This window comes from Pipra filicauda, unplaced genomic scaffold (genome assembly GCF_003945595.2).
Source record: "Pipra filicauda isolate LSUMZ 115617 unplaced genomic scaffold, ASM394559v2 scaffold370_size807399_pilon, whole genome shotgun sequence".
NCBI classification, from domain to species: domain Eukaryota; kingdom Metazoa; phylum Chordata; class Aves; order Passeriformes; family Pipridae; genus Pipra; species Pipra filicauda.
The window spans coordinates 654178-675560 of record NW_024104499.1 but is presented as its reverse complement, the minus strand read 5'-3'; the positions used below and the strand labels follow the sequence as shown (position 1 = coordinate 675560).

At 54.5% G+C, this 21383-nt stretch overlaps 1 protein-coding gene and 1 long non-coding RNA gene across 5 annotated transcripts in view; one reads left to right on the top strand and one right to left on the bottom strand.

Moving 5' to 3' along the window:
- Positions 1-444: 444 nt before the first annotated feature.
- KIRREL3 (kirre like nephrin family adhesion molecule 3) overlaps positions 445-21383 on the top strand; it is a 360456-nt gene continuing 339517 nt past the window's right edge. For all 3 annotated transcript variants that reach the window (XM_027710765.2, XM_027710763.2, XM_027710762.2), the window contains exon 1: positions 445-608. In XM_027710765.2, coding sequence (XP_027566566.1) covers positions 548-608 — 61 coding nt within the window. In that variant the 5' untranslated portion in view covers positions 445-547. The remainder of the gene's footprint in view (positions 609-21383) is intronic.
- On the bottom strand, positions 17589-20719 carry LOC113982497. Of its 2 annotated transcripts, none has more exons than XR_003538777.2 (4): positions 20655-20719; positions 19130-19457; positions 18611-18730; positions 17589-17694 (listed from the first exon to the last, which is right to left on the bottom strand). It is a non-coding gene; the product is annotated as an uncharacterized LOC113982497 (long non-coding RNA). The 2 variants fall into 2 exon arrangements; XR_005564842.1 differs by having other exon boundaries at positions 20621-20707.

Below are 21383 nucleotides of genomic sequence, written 5' to 3'. Positions count from 1 at the left end.
CACCAGGAGGGGGGAAAGGGGAAGCATCCCTTCCTTCCCTGCAACCGAGGCAGGAGCAGCTCCGACCCCCCCATCCCACCTTAACCCCCTCCACCCTCTCTGGCCGCGCACCAACCTTTGGGGGGGTTGGGAAGGGGGGGTTGTACAAATCCTCCCCCACCCCGCGGGCTGAGCCATCGCCGTCCCCCGGCTGCGCGCAAGTTACTCCCCCTTCCCCGGCACTGGTTGCCCTTCCCTCCTCCCTTTTTTCCCCGTCTGTGGCGGTCGGCTGGGGGGGGGGGGGGGGGGGGGGGGGGGGCTTCGCCAAAGCCGGGCTGCGCCGCCGAGGCTCCGCCAGTGAAGGCAGCGCTGCCGGGGGAGGGAGGGAGGAGCTGGGGGGGCGCGTGTGGGGGAGGGGGGTGGGGTGGGAGGGGGAGGGAGGGAGGAGCTGGGGGGGCGGCGATGGAGCCGGAGCCGGGCGAGCGGAGCCGGCGGGCGGCGGCCTGAAGCCCCCGCCGGCAGCGGCAGCGGAGCCCCCCGACCCCCGGCGCCGAGCCCACCCTGAGGAATGAGCGCTTTCCAGGCAGACCTCCTCCTCCTCCTCCTCGCCTGCTTCCTGCTCAGCCACGGTAGGAGCCGGCGCCGCGCCGGAGTTTCCGACAGGAGCCCGGGGGTCCCCCCGGGTCGGGGGGTCGCGGGGGGGTGCGGGGGCCGCGCGTGGTTTTGGCGAGGGGAGGAGGGTGGGGGCAGACGGGGAGGATTGCAGAGTTTTTCGTGCATCGCCGGGCGAGGCGGCTTTACCTTTTTTTCTCAAAAAAAAAAAAAAAAAAAAAGGCAAAATCTTTAGCATGCAAATGCGCGCTGCTGCTTCGGCTCCGGTAATGAGGTGGTGTTGGCGTGTAAACACGGCTGTGCTGAGCAACAGCCCCCCCAGACGCCCCCTCGCCCCCCGGTGCTTCCCCCGGTGCGGGGGGCGATGGATGCTCCGTGCCGGTGGCAGCGGAGGAGCCGCTCGGACCGGCGGCAGCGGCTCCAGCCCGGGCACGGGAGCCTGCGGTTGTGCAGCCGGGGTGGGGAGCGATTTGCTCCTGGGGAGGTGAGGGGAAGAAGAGTTGCTGCCAATGCAGCCAGCCCGGGGGAGGTGGGCACCCCGCGGGGGTGGCACGGCCGGGTCCCACCTCCCCGGCGCACGGGAGGGAGGCAGGAGCGTGGGAATGCGCAGGGATTCGCCCTGCAACTTTACTACCTGCTTGATTCCCCCCCAAAAATAACGCATAAAGGTGGATTTGGGGAGGGGGTGTGCTCGGGGAAGCCGGGTTTGACGCGCTGCCGTGTTCCCGCTCCCTGGGCTGGCTGTCACCTGTGGAGGACGCTGAGCTGCAGCCAGACCCCGGCTTCGCCCCTCTGCTGCTCTTCCCTTCCCAGCGCCGGTGTCAAACACCATCTGTGTCACGGCGCCGTGGTCCCCACGCCGGCTTTTGTGAGGGTACGGCTTGGGGATGCTTTAAAAAAAAAAAAAAGAAAAGAAAAAAGGGATAAAAAAACCCCAAACCCACGCAGCCAGTCCATCTGTTGATTAAATGAAGGATAAAACTTTTGGAGAGAGTAGTGCTTCTCCACGGGCAGCTGGTTTTTTGCTCAGCCAGACATTATTGCTGAACATCCCCCACCATACGCTGTGTTTCGCCCTATTCCCCGAGCAGGGACGCCGTGTTTGGAGGTGGCTGCGCTTCTGCTTGTCCTTCCCTCTTCTTTTCCCAGGCTCGGATGTGATGCTGGGCTCCCACGCCGTCCTCCCTTCCCCTTCTCTCTTCCCTTCGCTCTCTGCTTGTGCTAATATTCCTTCAGGGAGAAAGCTGTGTTTGCATTCGCCTTCGCTGCTGCACAAAAGAAACCCTCTGTGTCCTCCGAGAGGTTTCTGGCTGAACAAACTCGAGCTGTCCCTGGTAGAGCAGAGCAGCGGCGGGGCCGGGGAGAGCCGCGTCTGGGGGCTGCTCCCGGCCTTCACCTCCCTCCTGCTCCCGCACACCGGGTCAAATGGCATTTTCCTAGCGGAGAAGTTTGTGTCTGGGATGCAGCAGGGATCTGTTTGGTTTCCCTCCCCTCTCGCAGCCATTATTTTAAGAAGGGCCAATTCACTTTTTAGCAGCGCTGGGCTCCGGGAGCCGCGGTGGCTCCTGGGCTGCTGTGTCTGCTGCCTGCACGCTCAGGAGTGTGCAGCTGGTACCTTGCTTATTCATGCCGGGTTCCGAGGCACAGACAGCGCCTTGCAGAGCGTTTGCTCGGCTCTTTTCTCCCATAGAACGAGCCAAGTGCATTTCTATGGAGTTGCTGCTCTCGGTGCATAAGAGAGGGGCTGCCGGCAGCGTCGGGGCTTTTCCCGTTGGGGTGAAACCGTGCAAAGGATCCCTAACAGGATTTAATGCAAAGGATTCCTTCAGCCACACGGTGCTCTGGGGGAGGAAAGGCCTGGATGTAGGTGCTGAAGCCGATTTTCCAGCATGTGTTGTGTTTGCCTCCCCTGGAGCAGCCGCGGTGGTGGTGGGGGGGCAGCCAGAGGTGGTGGCATTGGTGTCCATGTGCAAAGGTGTCCCCGAGGCTGTGGGGAGGGGATGCTGTGTGTGCACGCAGAGGGCAGTCATGCCTTGCCCTGGAGTCAGCTGGTGGGCCAAAACTCACTTCGAGGAACGACTAAAGTCACTTGACTCTGCCCCACAGGAGATTCAGTGGCTCCAGTTTGTGGGCAGGGAGCAGGCAGGGCTGTGTTTTCTTGCCAAAGTGGCTTGAAGGGGTTTGCCATAATTAAACTCCCCCGAGCCAAAGGCAGCAGAGATGAGAGGATCACCTCTGCTGAAAACCCAGCTTGGGATCTGCAGGCTGGACACTTTTTAAAAAAAACCCTCCTTATCCAAAGGCTCAGCAAAAGGGCATTTTCCATCACTGGATGTGTACACCTGTGCCCTTGGGTTTGTACTTCCTGGGCATCCTGATGTCCTGCTGTTCCTGCAAACCATGCAGCCTGGAACTTGGGCTCCCAGTGGAGCTTGCAGGAGGAGGAAGCTGCTTGTTGCTCCTGTTTGGGGCTGAGCTGCACCTGGGCACACACAGGCTCAGCCTGGAGGAGGATTCCTCCCACAGCCCCTTCCCGAGAGAACAAATTGCCTTCCCTCGAGCATCTCTTGTCTCTCTGCCTCACAAATGGTCTGCAAGAGCCTGTAAGAGCTTTCTCTTTGTGGCAGTCACGAGGTCAGTGTTTCAGGGCTGCTTTTCCCTGGTGCTGCTCCCTTTTCCCCCTCCCGGGAGCTGCCGGACCAAGCGCTGGGGGAAGGGGGGAGGAAATCACAGCACAATTTGCCTCCTGCAGAGACAAGGTGTGGGTGCCCCTCGGTGGGAAGCAGTTGACGCTGCCATGAAAGCGGCTGCCTTTGCTTCTGCCTGCTGAAAAGCTCACCCTCCTCTCCTCTGCTCCAGTGCCAGCTGAACTGGGGGAGGCTGGGAGCCACTGGGGAAGGTGTCCCAGCTGTGGGAGGGGGGGCTGTGGGGAGCAGCACCACTGAAGGTGCACCTACAGCCACCTCCTCCTCTGGCTGGCCTGTGCTGTACCAACCTAGGTGGATTTGGCACCATCTGAAATTTACCTTGGATGGGAAGATTTCTGCCTGTCTGGGGCTCTCTTTCCAAAGGCATGTTTGCTTTCCCTCAGGGTGATGAATACCGAGTTCTCTGGGTGTTGCAGGGTATGTTTTTCTCCTTCACAGTTCACTTGGTTCCTCCCTGGAAGCAAATGCTCTGCAATCTTCTGTCAGAGGGGCCCGTTATTAGCAGCAGTGGCTCAACTTCCCACTGGCTTGTCCTCAGCCCCCAGGTGGAGAAGGGTGATATTATTCCCATGAGGGAAACCAGCCCAGTTCCACCCACCAACACTGGTTATGACCAGGAGAAGAGGATTTTCACATCCTGGGGGATGTTAATGGGTGACAGGGAGCAGAAATGTGAGATTATGGGGTGCTGGGGGGTGTGAGCACAAGGACTGGTGGCTGCAAGGGGCACTTGGGGATCTCTGTGTCTGACAACCACCAGCCTGTTAATGAGAAGCCTGGAAATCTGTGGCTGTGATCCCTCTTCCAAGTGAATTCCTCCTGCCATGTAGAGAGAAGAGTAGCTTTGCAAGGGAAGGGTGTTGGGCTGGTTCCTAAACCCAGGAGAGTGTCGGTGCTGGGGAGCTGTTCGGGAAGCACAAGGAGTGAAAGCACCAATGGGCTTTAAAAATTAACCAAGAAAGAGCTCCTGGAGCCTAGGACATAGCAAATCATGATATTCTATGATTCTGTGAACTGAAAATGGTTGGATGAAGACAGCAGTGGTTTGGGGAGGTGCTTTGTGAGCTGGTGCAGGTTTGGCAGGGGCAGCGTGTTCACAGCTGGGCTGCACGGGAGGGAAATTCAAACGAGCCTCAAGTTAGAGCTGGTGTTGTGCAGTGTGTGCTATCCCAGAGGAAGAGAGCAGGATTGCCTCCTCCAAGGCCTGTTTTAACACAATTTAGGTTCCTCTTGCTTCCCCATCTCCCATCTGTACCTCCTGCAGCGAGAGCCACAGTGACTTTGCCCAAACCACGTTTCTTGCAAGGTTTCAGTTCTTAGAAAAGAACAAGAGGGAGGAGCTGGGGGCCTGTCCAGGTGCCCTTTGCCAGAGGGAGAAGGGCAGGGCAGCTGTTCCTCCTGCATCCCCAGCAGCCTCCCCCCGTCCAAGGGCGGGCAGAGGTGCCCGGGCAGTTTATGCACAGCACATCCCGGGCAGATGTCGATTGCTTTGTGCTTTCCTGTGGTTTTAGGGGACACCAACTGGAGTAGAAACGTGCCCAGAAATCCCTGCCAGGTTCCCAGCACCACGTGCCACCAGCTCCCGGCCTCTCTGTAGCTGGACTGCAAATGTTAGGATAAACCAGCTCCGTGCTCTTCTTTCTTTTGCAGCTGTAAATAAAGGGGGGAGAGGCCAATGTGCCCCTCAGGTTGTGAGCTGGCTGAGGATCAAGGGCTTTGAACAAACTGTTTTCCTGTGAGCAGTGTGTGATGGAGAGTGTGGCTGCTTCAAACCTCTGATTTAACGATCAGCTTTGCAAGTTTGTGCAGCACTCTCAGCTCCTCAGCATGCTGGGTGGAGGGGCTTTATGGAAATGCTGCTGGAGAATTGGCTTTGCATCACTTCCAGGATCCTTCCAGCAGGACTAAACAGCTCTTATTTATTTATTTATTTATTTTAAAGACCGGCAAGTTTATACCAACAATTGCTGAAGGCCCTAATTTATCTTCTGTTCAGGAGCAATACAAGTCTTTCCTTTGACTGCATTGAGAGTTACTTCTGGCCAAAGAGAGCAACAGAGCCACAGTGACCGTGTACAAGCTTATTTTATAAATCAATAGGCAGTGAAACAAATTGGTTGTAAATCAGTCTCTTCCTTGCTGAGATTTAAGGCGTTTGCTGGAGCTGTGAGTGTTTCAGGGGTCTCAGCCCTGCCTTCAGGGCTGGCTCCTGTCCCAGCCCTTGCAGGGCTGTGGGAATCAAAGGTACCAGTAAATGTGTGGGATTTCTTGGCTGGGAAGAAATGAAGTTGAAACCCTGTGCTAGTCTTTGAGTAGAAGGGTCCTGATGCTTCTCAAAACTCCTGGGTTTCCTTTTCCCCTTCCTGCACCTCAGGGCACGTCTGCAGGCCAGACTGCCAGAAGGGGGAAAAGGAAAATACCCATTTCTGAATCGTGCCTTGTGGTAGGACAGAGCAAACGCTGGGGTTTGGCCTTGGAAACGGTGGCCTAACAGATGTCCTGGTTCAATGTGCCCTTTGAGCATCGCCCAGCCTGTTTATTCACTGCCTGGCTGGCAAGACCCACGCTCGAGTGTTTGCCTTTCCCTGGTGGCAGCAGCAGCCTCCAAAGTGGAGCAGAAGGAGCTGGAGGTCACTTGGCTGTTACATGGCTCTTCCTTTTACCGAGTTGCATTAAACAGCTTAAAATCTAAATGTGCTTTTAGTGGGCTGTGAGCGATGGGCTCTGGGCGTCCTGCCTCGCTCGGTGTCACATGCTGGAGGAGTAGGAGGTGGAACACTCGCATTGTTAAATTCAGATGCTAACTTGGGGATAAGATCTTGTCTTAATGTGTTCATTCAACGCCCCCACTCCAAACAAAAGCTACAGCCAGCCTTGGGTCTGCTGCGTTTCAGGGTGGAGCAGGATGTAATTGGGTTTTGAGGGCTTTGCCATAACTGCTGCTCATTAACCATTGATGCAGAGTTTCAGCTCGGATAATAGATGCTTTCTTTTGTTCCCAATTACTTTGTGTTGGGTGGAATTGCTGCGCAGGTCTCCCATGTATGTGGTCATGTGGTGGCTGATTCACCTCTTAAGAGCTGGTGGATTTATGTTCCTGGGTCTGTTGCTGTCACTTCCAATCTGGGATGTGGCCAAGGCTCGTGGGGAACACCCTGCCTGGCTGGGCCGGGCTCTGCTCGGATGCTGCAGCACCTCAAGGCTGAACATTTCAGGAGCATTCGGGGTGAGCAACCCCAATTTCGTGGGAGGGCAATAGAAACACAGGAAATGTTCAGTGATGTGGTTTTTCTCAGGAGCTCCCTGCCCAGCAGGACGTGCTGCAGGCAGGAGGAACCTCGCTGACTCCAGATGAAATACGCCCTGATGGTGCAAGGGATGAACTTTCTCCAGCTTCCTCATGGATGGAGGATCAAAGCCTTGTGCTGTGGGGCCAATATTAGCAGGGAGTGAGTGGGAGAAGCCACTGGGTTTGGCGTCCTACCTTGCATTTTGGGCAGATATTCACTCCTTAAAACTTAAAATTGCCTGACTTGTTAAAAGATCAGACATGGAGGGCCTGAATCCTCCTCAGGTCGCCGTTGTCCCATCCCCCTCCCACCCCCAGCATAAATGAGTATTCCAGCAGTATGCTGCCAGTCAGGGAATGTCAATATTGGATAAGTGTTTCCTTTATATCACTGCAATTTAGCATAAGCTGCTTGGAAACAAATGTCTTCCATAAGCATGAGGTGTTTCAGTAAGTACACAGTCAACATTACTGTGAGGATTAAATAAATGTCAGCCCCACTTGTATGCTCAGCAGCAAGTTAAGACAGCCTAACTTGCATAATGGCCAGTGCTGCAGGAACAACAGCAGGGATTTTGTGAGTCTCTGTGGAAAAAAGTGGGATGGAAGGAGCTGCTTTGGATGGAGGGGATGTTGAGACGGGGGTGCAGAAGCACCTGTAAGGTGTGTGAGGTAGCTGAGGCTGGGAGGAAATTCCTGGCTGTGAGGGTGGGGAGGCCCTGGCACAGGTTGCCCAGAGAGCTGTGGCTGCCCCTGGATCCCTGCAAGTGTCCAAGGCCAGGTTGGATGGGGCCCTGAGCAACCTGACCCAGTGAGCAACAACCCTGCCCCTGGCAGCAGGGTGATTTTTAAGGCCCCTTCCAACCCAAAGCATTCTGATTCTATGGTGTGAGGTGCAAAGGGATACATGGAGCTCCCCTCTGGAATAACAGGGCTGCTCTTTCTCTGGCACTGGCTGCAACCCAAAGATGAAGACTTGACTCAGCCAATGTTGGCTTGAGCTGGTGAAGTTGCTGGCTCAGGATGAGCAGCACCTTCCTGCAGATCTTCCCAGGCCACCCATGCTCTGATGGTTCTGCCCCTGCCTTTTCCAGTGCAAACTGGGAGGTGCTTGGCTGCAGGTGGTGAGGCCAAGAGTGAGGCTCAGCTGTCCCTGCCCTGTGGGGAGGAGCAGGTTGTGTTTCCAGAGCTGTCTGTGAGCCCAAGCTCACCTGCAGCTCAAGGCTTCCCAAAGCCAGAGATGCCTCCCACCCTCAGGGAGTGATGCTGGTCCATGCTGGCAAAGCTGATGGCCCTGAAGGTGATGAAGGGAGATGGTCACCTCTGGCTGCTCTGCCTTCAGGTGTATGGGGGAGAGCTTCTCTCTGCCCAACAGAGAAGCCTCTGGCTCCCACAGAGGGATTTAAACCCAGCAGCACACTGAGGTGTTGCTGAGGCAGTGGAGCTGGAATCCTTCTCTCAAGCTGTGTTTGCAGGAAAACCCTTCTCTTTACCACCCTTTGCTTTGCATCTTCACCTGTCACCCCGAGGTGTCACTTGGTGCTGTGTCGGTCAGCCCATGACAAGTTCTGCCAGCAAGGAGAGAAAATCTGGGGAGCTGGATGTGTTTCCATTCCCGACGATGCAAAACTGCTGCTTTCCCCCCAGCTGGCAAGTCGCTGACTGCAGCCACTTGTCCCCAGCTGCACAAGAATGACAGGAGACAGAATCGTTAGCAGGCAGATGAGCCTTATCAGCTCCTCTGGTGTCTGTGGCTGCCTCGGCTCTGCGTGGGCTCGGGGCCCTGCAGAGTGTGGGTTTTAAAGCCTGGCCGTTGCTGTTCCAGGTGACTTGAGCAGAGCATCCCAGTCACATCCCGGCAGCCCCGGGGAGCAGGCAGAGCTTTCCCAAGGAGTCCAGCTCGTTGGGCTGCGCGTTCCCAGCGGGAGGAGCAGCTCGAGGGCATGTGAGGTGTCCCAGTAACTCAGCCTCGGGGAGCAGAGCGCCGGGGGCGCGCGGGGGAGGGAACCCCCGAGTGTTTGGGATCCAAGGCGGGTCACCTGGCAGAGCCAGCGCAGGTTTCCTCCTCACTTTTCCCGTTCAGCCTGGCGGTGGCAGCAGCAGCGCTCGCATGGAGCCGAGCTCTGCTCCCACCTGCCAGTGTCGCGCTCCTGGGGAGGGCCAAGGTGACCTGCTGGGCTCCGGCGCTGCGGGGAGCCTGGGAGCACCCAGCCCGGGCTTTGGGATTCAGCACCGAGGCCCTTCCCTCTGCTGTGTGCGGAGAGGTGGCTCCAGTGCTGGCGTAGGGGGAAGAGTTGGGAGCCCCCCGGAGCTGCCACCCTTCTCCTGAGGAGCAGTGGGCACCCATGGCCTGCTTGGACACATCTCCAGGAAGATTCAGCACACGGTGGTGTGAATGCCATGGGCTCAGTGAGCAGGGAGGGCGAGGGTGTGGGAGGGGGATGTGGGGCAGTGTCTGCCCCACTGCTTTGTGCCCCCTCATTGACAAACACACCTAAGGAGCTCACGGAGCTGGGGAGCCCCCTGTGCATCCTTGCAGGGTGTGGGATAACCTGCAGCAGGGAATGGCTGCCATTCCTGGTCAGCGGTGCCTTGTCAGGTTGTTTCCCACTCTATCCCACGGGCAAATCCCCGGAGTGTGATTTAACACTCCTCTCTTTCCCCTCTGGCTTTATTAAGCTGGGAGTGACAGCCCCCACCTCCCCCCCAGCCACAAGTGCTGAAGAAACAGAACCAACAGATGCTAAAATTAGGCACAGCTGTTTGCAGTGTTTTGTCCTCCCCATCACAGTCTGACGCTGTCTGTGCTTATTCCTCATCTTGTCCAGACACCGAAGAGGTTTAAGATATCAAAGCTTTGAGTGGCTGTAAATTAACTCCTTCTGTCTAAGCTGGAGCTTGACTCACTGGCTGATGAGAGATTCCTTGTGATTTCCTTTATTTGCCCTTATAATAATGGGAATTGCCAGGGAACACCAAGACAGGTGTCGTCTTTCTGCACCTGGGAGACAACCCTGCTGGTATTCCCTGCTCAGGAGCTCCCCACCAGAGACCAGGGGAAACATCTTCAGCCCTGTAGGCTTTATGTGCCTAAACCCAGCTCTGAGGTGCAGCTTAGACAACCTCTGTGGTCCAGCTTGGTCTCTGCATGCCTGAAGTTGTCCCAGTCCAGCACCACATCCTGGCTGTGGTGATCTGCTCTTGCTTTGGCCAGGTGCAAGATCTTCTGAGCTCTTCTACTTGGTGGTGCAGGCTTTGTGCCCATGGTTGGGGTGGGCATCATCCCTCGTGGCTGCTCTTCCCCCTCCCCTGGGCTGTGTTTGGGCTGACAGTGACTGTAGGAAGCTCTTTGAGAGCTGATGGCTTGCTCTGTCACCTGCTACCCCTTGGAAATGTCCATCCCCCTTCCCTGGCATGGCAGTGTTGGGATTTGGCACCACTCAGGTGGAGATGTGCTTGGAAAGGGCAGCAGGAGGACCCTCTGGCAGAGCAGAAGTGCCTTTTGCTGTCAAGGCCAGAGCAGTGTGACTGTCCCTGCTGTCAGACAGGCCCTGGGCTGGGGGTGTGTCAGGACTGTGAGTCTGAGGGGTCTCTTTTCCCCTGTGTCCCCTGTGAGTGTCTATCTCCTGCAGCAGCAGTGCTTTCTGAACATCCCTCTTGCTCCTGTCACGCTTAAAATGATAATATTGGTTTAAGATGGACACTTGTGATAAACTGGGGAACACGACGCCCTTGGAAATCTTCAGAGCTCTCTTGCATCACGTGGGCTGGCTGGAGAGGCCTGGACTGTCCCTCTCCATTCCATGCCCACCTCCTCCTAAGGATGCCTTGGCTTTTAAAGAGGGGGCACCTCTCACCCAGCAGTGCTGACTGCTCCAGGTGGTGTCTGTGACACCTGGGCAGTTCCTGTGCTACCTGTGAGCTCCCAGAATTGCCTTTTCCCACCCTTTCTGAGATGAAGCAAACCAGGAGGGGAAGTGCTAACCAGGGAAGGCTGGTTTTCCCTGGGGATGAGCAGGGGATGGTGGGGAGGAGAGGGGATAAGAGTGCAATAAATACCTCACAAAAAAGGACCTGTGCAATTGCCACGTGTCCCTTGCCCACGTCTTTAGGGTTGTAGCAAACCTTTCCCCCAGCAGGCTGAGTTTTCCCTGCAGCAGGCAGGTTTCTCCCCATGGTTTGGCTTTCTCCCAAGCACAGGCAGAGCTCTGTGTAGTGCTCTTAACCCGTGCAGGTTGCTGCTGACTTGAGCAGATCCAAGTTGTCATCCCAGAGGGAGCATCTGGTTCAAAATCAGGAAGAAAAGTTGAACTTTTGAAACTTGTTGAAAAGCAGGAAGCATCCAAGAATTATAGATTGAAGGCTTTGAAGTGGACCTGCCAAAAATACTGTGTTTTGATATCTGAAATGTGAACCTGGAGCTCAGGAAGGGTTTTCTGTGCCCCAGGGATGGCGAGGTCACTGTGGGGGATGAAGGGATGCTGGGAAGCTGCTGTAGAAACCACTGGACTGTCGACTGCTGGTTCTTTGGGGTTTGGAAATGGGTTGCAGGTCTCTTCTTGCCTTTGGCCTCGCCGTGGTGGCTCTCACAACGTGCCAATTTGTCACAGTATATTTAATTCTAAACCAGTGTTAAGCTGATCTGTGTGTCTGTAAAGCACCTTGTGTTAGGTTTGATAAAATTACGTTTTATTGTCTAACACAGTTTATTTCTCCTGGTCTGGTTGCATGTTTTTATTACCTGTTTCCTGTGCACCGTGAGGACATGGAGTGCCAGCAACTGCCTCACTTGCTCCTCTCTGAAAGCACCTTAAAATCAGCTCATAATTGCTGGAAACTATGGGAAGACTTTAAGGGTGCCACTGATATCCATCTGGCACTGGTGCATTGAGCAGGTAAAGAAAGGACCTAAGAGGCAATTGAAGAGATTGATGGGCAGTAACGGGTGTAATGGCAATTTCTGTCCTGTGTTTTTAATAAAGTGATTGACGACAGGCCCAGCTGGAGCCCCCGTGCGGAGACCGAGGGATGCAGTTAAATTACAGAGGCTTCTTAACTTAATGAGGCCTGGTAATAAAAACCAGGCATAATGAGCAAAGGATAACGGTACCATTATGCTCTGAGTGCTGAGCAGAGGGCTGAGCAGGCAGGGCCAGGTTGTGCTTGGGGTGATCTCACTGGGAGGAAGGGCTTTCCTGACTGGGACGGAGATGAGGAGGTTGGGAGACTTGGGAAGAATGGTGATGTTCTTACCCATGAAGGAATGAGCAGGTGGAACACCATCTGTGGTTGATCCTCCATGCTTTTGGTTTTATTTGTGAGGTTTTGGGCAACTCTCTGCTCCATGTTTCATTCCCTTTATGTAACCCTGGGGAAGTCCAGGTGGGTTCCTGCACAGACATTGTGACGAGGGGGTCAGATTTTGTGCCACGAGGGAAAAACAGTGGGAATTTAACAGCCTGGAGGAAGGACCTGCAGGGAATAGATGGGTGGGCTCTGGGAGGTTGGGCAGAGCTGCAGCAGGCTCATGTCACAGCTTGATTTGGAGCTAGGGCTGGGACCTTTCAGGGGGTGGAGGTGGGAGGTGGATTAGTGTCTGCAGAGCAGCTCGGTGTGTGCCGCCGGTAAATGGAGTTAAACCTGAGCGAGTTCTAATCTAATAATGAAAGGAAGAGAAATAAGTGTTCTCAGTGATGCATGCCCCCTCACAGTGAGTACTAATTGAAAACAGATATTTACTTTAAAATGAAAATGTAATACGATAATGGTGGGTTGAGGATTTCTCACACGTAGGAGGGAGCAGCGGGCACACACAGCCCCCCCTGCCCTGCCCGGGCTCTGGGTCCCATGGGAGCAGCATCTCCCGTGCCATGGGGCTGCTGGGCCTGCCAGCCTGGAGACAGGACCTGGGGCTTGTGCTGGAGCAGAGCTCAGAGCCTTACTTAGCCAAAATCAGGAGCACTGGGGTCCCTTCAGCTGGTCTGGGTCTACAGGAGACCTTCCAAGCTGGGCTTTTGTCTTTCCTCCCGTACCTTGCAGACCTTTCCCAGCCAAATCTCCATGGAAGGAGAGATGAAGCCTTTCAAGGCTGGGGAAGCATCACCTCCCTTGTCACTGAGATGAGGGGCTGGACAGTGGTGGTGACCCTCTTCCTGATGGTCTCTGGTGCTCCAGACCCACCTTGCTGCCCTGAGCTGGCCCATGTCCCTGGCTTGGCAGATGACCTGCTCAGTGCTGGAGAGACCTCAGCTAATGCTGCCTTTTTGGGGGCTGCTGGAGGAGAATGAGAGGCATATTTGCCCCCTCAAGCCAGTCTGAATTAGTGCTGATCCCTTGGGGAGAGCCTTGTCTGTGACTGCTGAGACTTCAGCACCCTTCCTTGCCTCTTGGTCTCTGTTTGTCCACCCTCCCCTCCTGCCTACTTGTTCTTCCCTCCCTGTTCCAAACAAGTTGTCACTCCAGAGCCAGAGTCACAGTGTTTTCCAAAGCACTTTGGAGCACAGCTCAGGGCAGTGGCACTGGTGGCCATTCCAGGACCCTCCCTGCCAGGAGCCCCCCAGGCCCTGCAGTCTTCTGAGAGAAGTAGCCTGGCCCTAATCCCTTTGTGCAGAGTTCCTGCCTCTTTCTTTCTATGGGTGCGTTTGTATAATTTGCATTTTGCACTCTGATCGTATGCAAGGAATTCAGATTGAAATGGGGGCTTGAATAGATTTGCATGCTAATGAGGCACTGGCTTTATTTGTTTATTTGGAGCCCTCTCAAGCAGGCAGCAGTGCTGGAAAGCAGCTCCTGCAGCTCTGGTGGGGACAGAGCTCTCCAGCAGGACCCTCATTTTTATCCCCAGACCCACTTACCTGCTGTGCACAAGCAGTTGAAAGGGGTGGTCTCTGCTCCAGCAGCCCTTGGCTCAGTCCTTCTCAACCCCTGTGGAGCAGCAGTGTGGAGACCCACAGTTCCAACCCATCTTAACTAACCAGAGATGCCTCTTTAAGGTTATACTGGTGTTACCTGGGTCTGGCCTTGCCACTGAGTGAGGTGCAAACACTCCTGTGTCAGGGCTGGTTACACCAGCACGAGCCCCTCGCTGAAGGGTGCGATGGTCTGTGAGCCAACAACGGGAGCGTGTCCCGTCCTCTCCTTGACTTTGCAGTGCTGCTCAGGGGGGCTGGGCCCTGCTGGCCACGGCTCCCCGTGTTCCTCAGCAGACCATGACCCTTCTCTTCCTGACAGGGCCGTTATTTCTGGTGTCTTTCAGCAGCTGACCTTGGGCTGTTGCATCAGTGCTGCCCATCAATCCTGCGCCGCTGCCAAATCCAGCTTCCCTTGGTGCTCCTGTGCTCCCTCAACGGGAGCCTTCCAGCCTCTCTTAGTCAGCAATAGATCTTGGAAATATTGAGGAGGAGAAGCCAAGGGCTGGGAGAAAACCAGTTCCCCAAACTCTACGCCAGTATGGGGAGGAAAACAAGACCCCACAGCCCAGGTGCTTCACTGACCGGCAGCACCGCAACCCTTTGCTGTGCTCTGGGTCCCAGCAGATAGACCCGGCTTAGGGCTCAGTGCTGAGCCTTTCGTGCCAGCTCTGCCTCCCCAGATGACTCCTGCTGCAGCCACTGCCACTCTGAACACGGGCCAAGGCAGGCCTTCTGAAATGGCAGCAGGAATTGGGTCACATCGTGCTGCCCCAGGAGAGCGAGTTCCTCTCCGAGCAGTCTGGCTTCCAGTTATTATTTTACAGGGGATGTTAGAGCTTGATAAGGGAGCTCTTCTGACTGCCAGTGGGGCTTATTTGGGGCTTATTGGATGCTCCAGTTTAGATTTTAATATAGTCAAAGGTGACTTACAACTTTAATATGAATTTTAAAACCGATTGCTCGAGTTGTTTTTTTTTTATCTGCGTTAAAGCAGATTAATCTCAGCCTTCCTTGATCCCGTCGGTCGCTTTTCTCTCCGCGCTTGGAGACACACGTGGTCTGTGTCGCACCAACAAAGGCCGAGGAGGAAGATGTTTGTGTGGCGATAAATAATTGTCGCGGGGCCGCTTTTCTTCCGGAGAAATCTCCGCTCTCCGAGCCCGACAATGGCATCAGTGGGAGCTCCTGCTTTTGTACGAGGCTCCCGCCTCAGCCTGCAGAGCGGGGCTTTGCCGAACAATGTCCAGCTTTGTGCTTCCCAGGGAAAGCTGCTCCTCGCCGCTGTGTTTGCCCCCAGTTTTCCAGGCTCTCCACCACCCGTCTCCTCCCGCGCCGCTTTGTGCCGCCGGTTCCTCGCTCTGCTGCTTGCGAGGTGTTTTGTGCCTGAGGTGACAATACTGAGTGGGCTGAGAAGGTGGCCTCGGGGCAGCGGGGTGGGCCGTGGTGAGCCGCAGTGGAGTCCTTGTCCTGCCTCTGGTTCCTTGAGCATCCTCAGGCGGAGGATCCAGCGGGGAATGTTCTGCCTCTGGGCACCTAATTTGTGGTGTTTGGAGCCCCTGGGAACACCAGGGGTTTGCCTGATGCTTTGGGTAAATGTCACACCTTTCAAGGTGACCAGCTGGGTACCCAAAACCGAGCAGCTCTTGGCCAAATTCAGCAGTGCTGCAGGGCTGCCTGAAGCAGAGGCTGGTGCTCTCTGGCACTTTTCTAAGTAATCCCAGAATCATGGAATGGTTTGGGTTGGAAGGGACCTTAAAGCTCATCCAGTTTCACCCCCTGCCATGGGCAGGGACACCTTCCACCAGCCCAGGTTGCTCCAAGCCCCGTCCAACCTGGCCTTGGACACTTACTTCCAGGGATGGGTAATCCCAAATCATGTGGTTTAAGTGAATCCCCTTGACTTGATAGTTGGACTTGATCTTAAAGGTCTTTCCAACCTTAACAATTCCACGTTTCTATGACTTAGCTCCAGGTGACCAGTTGTGTTGCCACGGGTGCTCTGGATTTAGGAGCAGCCTTGTTGGTGCTGCCAGTCTGTGGACCATCAGTGGGCAGCTGGGCTTTGGAATTAGAAGACAAGGGTCAGAACTGTGGCTCTGGAGATGTGTGGGCATAAATCTTCGTGTCCTGAGCATTGGTCAGCCTGTGTACCAGTGGCACTAATTAATTTTACCCCAAATAATGAGTTTACACTTTGCTGGGCTGGGAGTGTTCCCTGTACCTCAGGCAGTGATTGCAGGAATCAAATGCTCTGTAACCAGCCTTTAGTTTTTTCCTGGTTTATTGGGGGATGGCACTTCACTGACGGTCCGTGCTCTCCAAAATTCCTCCCCAGTGCTGCCTGCAGCTTTTCTCCTGCCAGCCTTACCCATAACTGCTTTTCAGAGCTCGTTATTCCGTGCACAGTGCTGCATATCAACGTGCTGGATTGGTGGGCTGGGAGCTGGGTGAGCTGGGTGGGTCTGACAGTGGCAGGTGAGGGAACTGAGGCACAGGGAGACCCACGTGAGTTGGTGCCACAGCTCGGGGAGGGGGGGAAAACAGGAGGGTTTGCTCGCTGGAGCTGCCCCATGTCTGTCTGCTCCCTAAATTCCAGCCTGAAATAGGGAACCACCAGGTGTTGTGTTGGCTCAGGAGCCGAACGGGAGCGACGAGGCAGCGATGAGACTGAAGAGCCTTTAAAGGCAAGACTTGACACCGCACGAGCGAGTGCCGAGCAGCAGCCACATAAATCCCATTTGTTTTACATTTCAGAGCTTAATGAGACAGAAATCACATGGCAATTGTCACATGTGAAGGCAGAGATGGCTGCTTTGCCTTCAACTGCAGCAACCACCGTCTGCAGCTCCGAGGAAGCCGTGATCTCACCCACCCTGTACCTGCAAAGTGCTGCTGGCCTGGAGCTCAGCACCAATCCTGGGGGTTTATAACCCCCCTGGCAGCCACACCAGCCTCACACCTTCCCCAGAATAGTCAGCACATCACATTCTTCACGTAGAGAGTCATAGAATGGTTTGAGTTGGGAGGGGAATCAAGTCCAGGAAGGCGATTCTTGTGTGGTTTCACTGGGCTGTGGGTGTTGAAAACCTGTGCGGTGTCTTTTGGGGTGATTTGTAGGAATTTTAATAAGACCAAGTACAAGGTGCTTCACCTGGGTCGGGACAACCCTTGGGATTGATCCAGGCTGGGATGAAGGGATGGAGAGCAGCTCTGGGAGAAGGACTTGGGGGTGCTGGGGGAGAGGCTGGACATGCCCTGTCCATGTGCCCTGGGCTGATCCCACAGCGTGGGCAGCAGGGCAGGGGGGGATTGTGCCCCTCTGTCCCTTCAGGTGAGACCCCCCTGCAGAGCTGCCTCCAGCCCTGGGGAACAGCACAACAAGGACATGGAGCTGCTGGAGAGAGTCCAGAGGAGGCCCCAAGAGGATCAGAGGGGTGAAGCAGCTCTGCTGGGAGGAAAGGCTGGGAGAGCTGGGATTGTTCAGCCTGGAGAGGAGAAGGCTCTGAGGCGACCTTAGAGCCCCTTCCAGGGCCTAAAGGGGCTCCAGGAGAGCTGGAGAGGGACTGGGGACAAGGGATGGAGGGACAGGACACAGGGAATGGCTGCCCACTGCCAGAGGGCAGGGATAGATGGGATATTGGGAAGGAATTCTTCCCTGTGAGGGTGCTGAGGCCCTGGCCCAGGTTACCCAGAGAAGCTGTGGCTGCCCCATCCCTGAAGTGTCCAAGGCCAGGTTGGACTTAGAGCAACATGGTCCAGTGGAAGGTGGAAGGGGTGGAACAAAATGAGGTTTAAGGTCCCTTCCAACACAAACCCTGCTAGGATTCGATGTGCTTTGCCCACCAAGGGATGGAAACATTCCCGGGAATCATCTCAACCTGTGTTAACCATCAAGCTTTGCCCCTTTTATCAGGTAGCCCTATAGCTCTTTAAGATGAGCTGAACAATAGCAAGATATGAATGCCAAGGATGCATTAGCTCGGGTAACTTTGCTTCATCTCTGCTAATTTGTGCCTTCGCTCTCCAGATAATGTTCATAAATTGCTAAAGCAGTATTTTAATATTAACATAAGCTACAGTCTCTGTGACAACTGTTAAAGAATGGGTTGTATTTGGAGCTCTGAAATTGATTTTTTTTTCCTCTCCTTGTCTGTCAGAACTGAAAAACTGCAGATGAAACGCTATGTTGGGTTAGCTGAAAACAAGACCAAAAATATTTGTTTCAGGTCAAATGAAACATTTCATTTGATACGATACGTTCTTTGTTCAGACTTAAAAAACCTTTTTTAAAGTAAATTAACTTCAGAGATGTCTTGGGGGGGAAAAAAAGTCTGAATGTTTCATGTAGATGGAAAAATGTCTAAATAAAACACTTTCACTCTTGACACCCACTCCTCCCCTTTCAGTCTGAACCACTGAATGGGTTTGATGGGAGCTCATGAATAGTATCAGTTGACCCACATCTGGGTTGGAATTATTGTGCCAAAGACACAGGGGAAGAGTTCATGAGTCATTTTTTTAATGGGTATCTCGGTAGGTGAGAGAAGTTGTGAAATGATACGTGTGAAGGAATAATGGGGCCCTCGTTAGATGACTAAATCTCATTCTTAATCATCCTGGGGGCGAGGAAGAGGGGAAATTGTGAGTTAGAGAAGTTGTGGGTGAATAGTATTTTGCAGCTGGTCTGGAGCTCGGGGGGGGGGGCTGGGCTGGGTTTTAGGAGAAGGTTCTTCCCCAGAGGCTGGTTGGGCACTGCCCAGGCTCCCCAGGGCAGTGGGCACAGCCCCAAGGCTGCCAGAGCTCCAGGAGGGTTTGGACAAGACTCTGAGGGACAGGGTGGGATTGTTGGGGTGTCTGTGCAGGGCTAGGGGTTGGACTGGATGATCCTTGTGGATCCCTTCCAAGGGGGGTGACCAAACCCAGGCTGCCTTGAAACCCAGCTGGGTCATCCCTGGTGTTGAACTCCAGCCTCGTGAGGTCGTTTCCCTCTGGAGGCTCCAGGATGGGGCGAGTCAGGGATTCCCTGGGTCACCAAACCCCTGCTGCTCATCATCCTTCATCAGCAGTTCCCTCAAAATGGGAAGTGCTTCCTAGTCCTGATGAATCCTTACCAGGATATTTGAGACCTTCTCAGTGGGGTGGGAAACTCCCCTTCTCAACCTCCCAAGTCCTTTGTTGTAAAGCAGCAGGAGAAAACCCTCCTGGGATCTGCTGCCTGTTGTTGTGGTGTCCTAAGGGTGAAGTGAGCAAAGGTTTGGTTGGAAAATAATTCAGGCAGGACCTTTTTACCTGGTCCAAGTCTTCTCCTGAGCAAGTGCTGTTTCTCTGGGCACATCCCTTTGGATGCATCTCTTCCAAGTGTGCGCCAGGAGCGCTGGGAAGTGTAGTAATTGAGCACTTGCATTGTTCTGGACATAGCAACTAATGATTTTTTCTGTATGATAATGCATCTTCATTACTCTGGGGAAATCATTTGCTCCTGTGAAGACAGGCCTCTCATTCCTGGGTTAAGGGGGAAGAGACTAATGGCTTAATTAAGAGGTTGGAGAGAAAAATCTGTCTTAACTCTTTTTTTGTGCGTGTGTGTTTGAAGAGGACTGCGGGGAGGGAGGTTGTGCAGGAAGCCTCACCTAGTGGAGCTGTTTGGGACCACTGCATGGAGCAGGGGACACAAATTCCAGGTCTTCAGTGCATCAGCCATGTCTCCCACGAGCCCTCTGGAGGAGCCTGGCGTGGGCCCGGGCTGCGGTTCTTTGTGGCGAGCGCTGAGATTTATCCTTGTGAGAGGGGAATGTTATTTAAATCTGCACATTTCGCAGGATGTGAAAGCAGCTCCACGTAATCTACAGCCTCTCCCTCCGCTGGGACCGCTCTATTAACATCTTTCATTTGTGGAGTTGGATGCTTTGCAGTTCCTTTCAGCGGTGATAATCCAGCAAAGAGCCCGCGCTGTTCACCCTGCGGGATTTATGGAGCCAGAGCCTGCCTTTGAATTTCCGTGCTGGCTTTGGCCAAACGCAGAGATATCACACAACCAGCAGCTTGAGGAACACGCTGGTTCAGGCTTTTGCTGTGGTGGGGTGCAGGGTGACCTGTTTGGGGCTGATTTGGGGACCCTTTGGGGAAGGAATGGAAAGGTCTGAGTGTGTCTGATGGTGACTGTGCTCTCCCAGGCTGCATCCCGAGGGGAACAGTGGGGCAAAGCCCTTTCATGGGAACAGGCAAACAGCTTTAAGCAGAGTCAACAGGAGCAGTGGGTCAACTGCTGGGGTTTTTAGGGTGGAGGAGACTTGTGTCCCTCCATCCAAGTGTTAGAACAGAGGAGTGGCAGCGCAAGGCATCTCTTTGTGAATCACAGAATCATCAAGGTTGGAAGAGACCTTCAAGATCCAGTCCAACCATCACCCCAGCACCACCATAACCACCCCTAACTCATATCCCCAAGGGCCACCCCCAGACACCTCTTGAACCCTTCCAGAGAGGGTGATTGCACCTCCCTGGACAACTTCTCCCCACACCCCATGAGCAAAGCCATCCTGCAAATGAGCACTGCTGCACCTCCTTTCCTGGGCTGGGCCCTCCTCGGGTGACTGGTCTCATGGGTGTCTCTGTGTTGGGATGTGAATGCCAATAGTTTTCTTACACACGAGGCTGGGTGGAGCCTCTGGCTTGGGTGAGGCAGGTCAGGTGCCAGGGAGCTGGGTTTTACCATGAGCCTTCCCCTTTCCCTGCTCCACCTGCAGTGCCTCCCAAACCAGAGGGCAGAGCACTCCTCCCTGTGCCAGGGAGCAGAGCAGGGGGAGCCTGGCAGCTCCCAGCTCGATGGGCACATCCCAACCAGTGCTCCTGAGGTGATGTTTTGGCTCCTGGAGGTGCCTGACTTGGCAGCCCCTGACACACACGTGGATCTCCACCCTCGGCTCAGCTCCCCCAGCTCCTCTCTCCTCGTGTGACTCAATTAAATATTAACACCAGTAAACACTTTAGTTCATCTGCACAGCCCTGGCTGCCCAATTATCCTCCTGCAGGGCTGTCAGACTGTGCCAGTTGCTTCCCTGGGTGCTGGCAGCCTTTGGGCTCCACGGCAGGGAAAGCCCTGCTTTCCAAACCTCTCTTCCCACCTTTCTCCTGCAGCTCCCCGTGCCTTGGGGTTACCTCAGTGTGAGATATCCCAGGGCACTGTTGGCCTCTCTGAGCCTTTTCAAAGGGCCACAAAGAGCTGTTTGTTCTTCTACAGCTGTTTTGCAGGTATTGACAGGGGAATAAAGGGGGGGTTTAGGTGATGGCTGCTTAGTAACCTGTAAACACAGGGTAGAGCTGTTGTTGTCTGTGACGTGCACAAGAGGTTCTTCATTCCCTGGAGCTGCAGGATGGTGCTGCTGCAGCTTGGGGGGGATCTGCAGCACCCCAGAAATCCTCACTGCCTCCCTGAAGGTGGCATTTTGCTGCTTTCACAATATTGGAGTTAAGGCTTTAGCTCCTCACCCTTAGAACCGTGGTGTGGAGCCTTTCCCCAGCCCCTGCACCAATATTGAGGGTGCCCTTCTGGGAACTCGACCCTCTTTTTGTGTTTTTATGCAGCTGATGAGATTTTGCTGACAAATGAAGGGAAATTGCTGCATCCAGCTCTCATGGCCTCTGTCAAGCAGAGCTGGTTTAGGGGTTTTTTTTGTTGCTTTTGTGTTCTTGCCTTTCAGGGCCTTGACATTCAGCGGAGTCCATTTCCAAGAGGGATGGGACAGCAGGATTTTACTGTGGTTTCAAAAGACATTTTAAGTGCTTGAACTCCTGCCATCACTGAGTTACACGCCTGGGTCTGGCCTTGACTGTGCAGGTTGAATTTCTTGCTCTGATTTCCAAGGCAGGCAGCATTAGCAGCTTGTC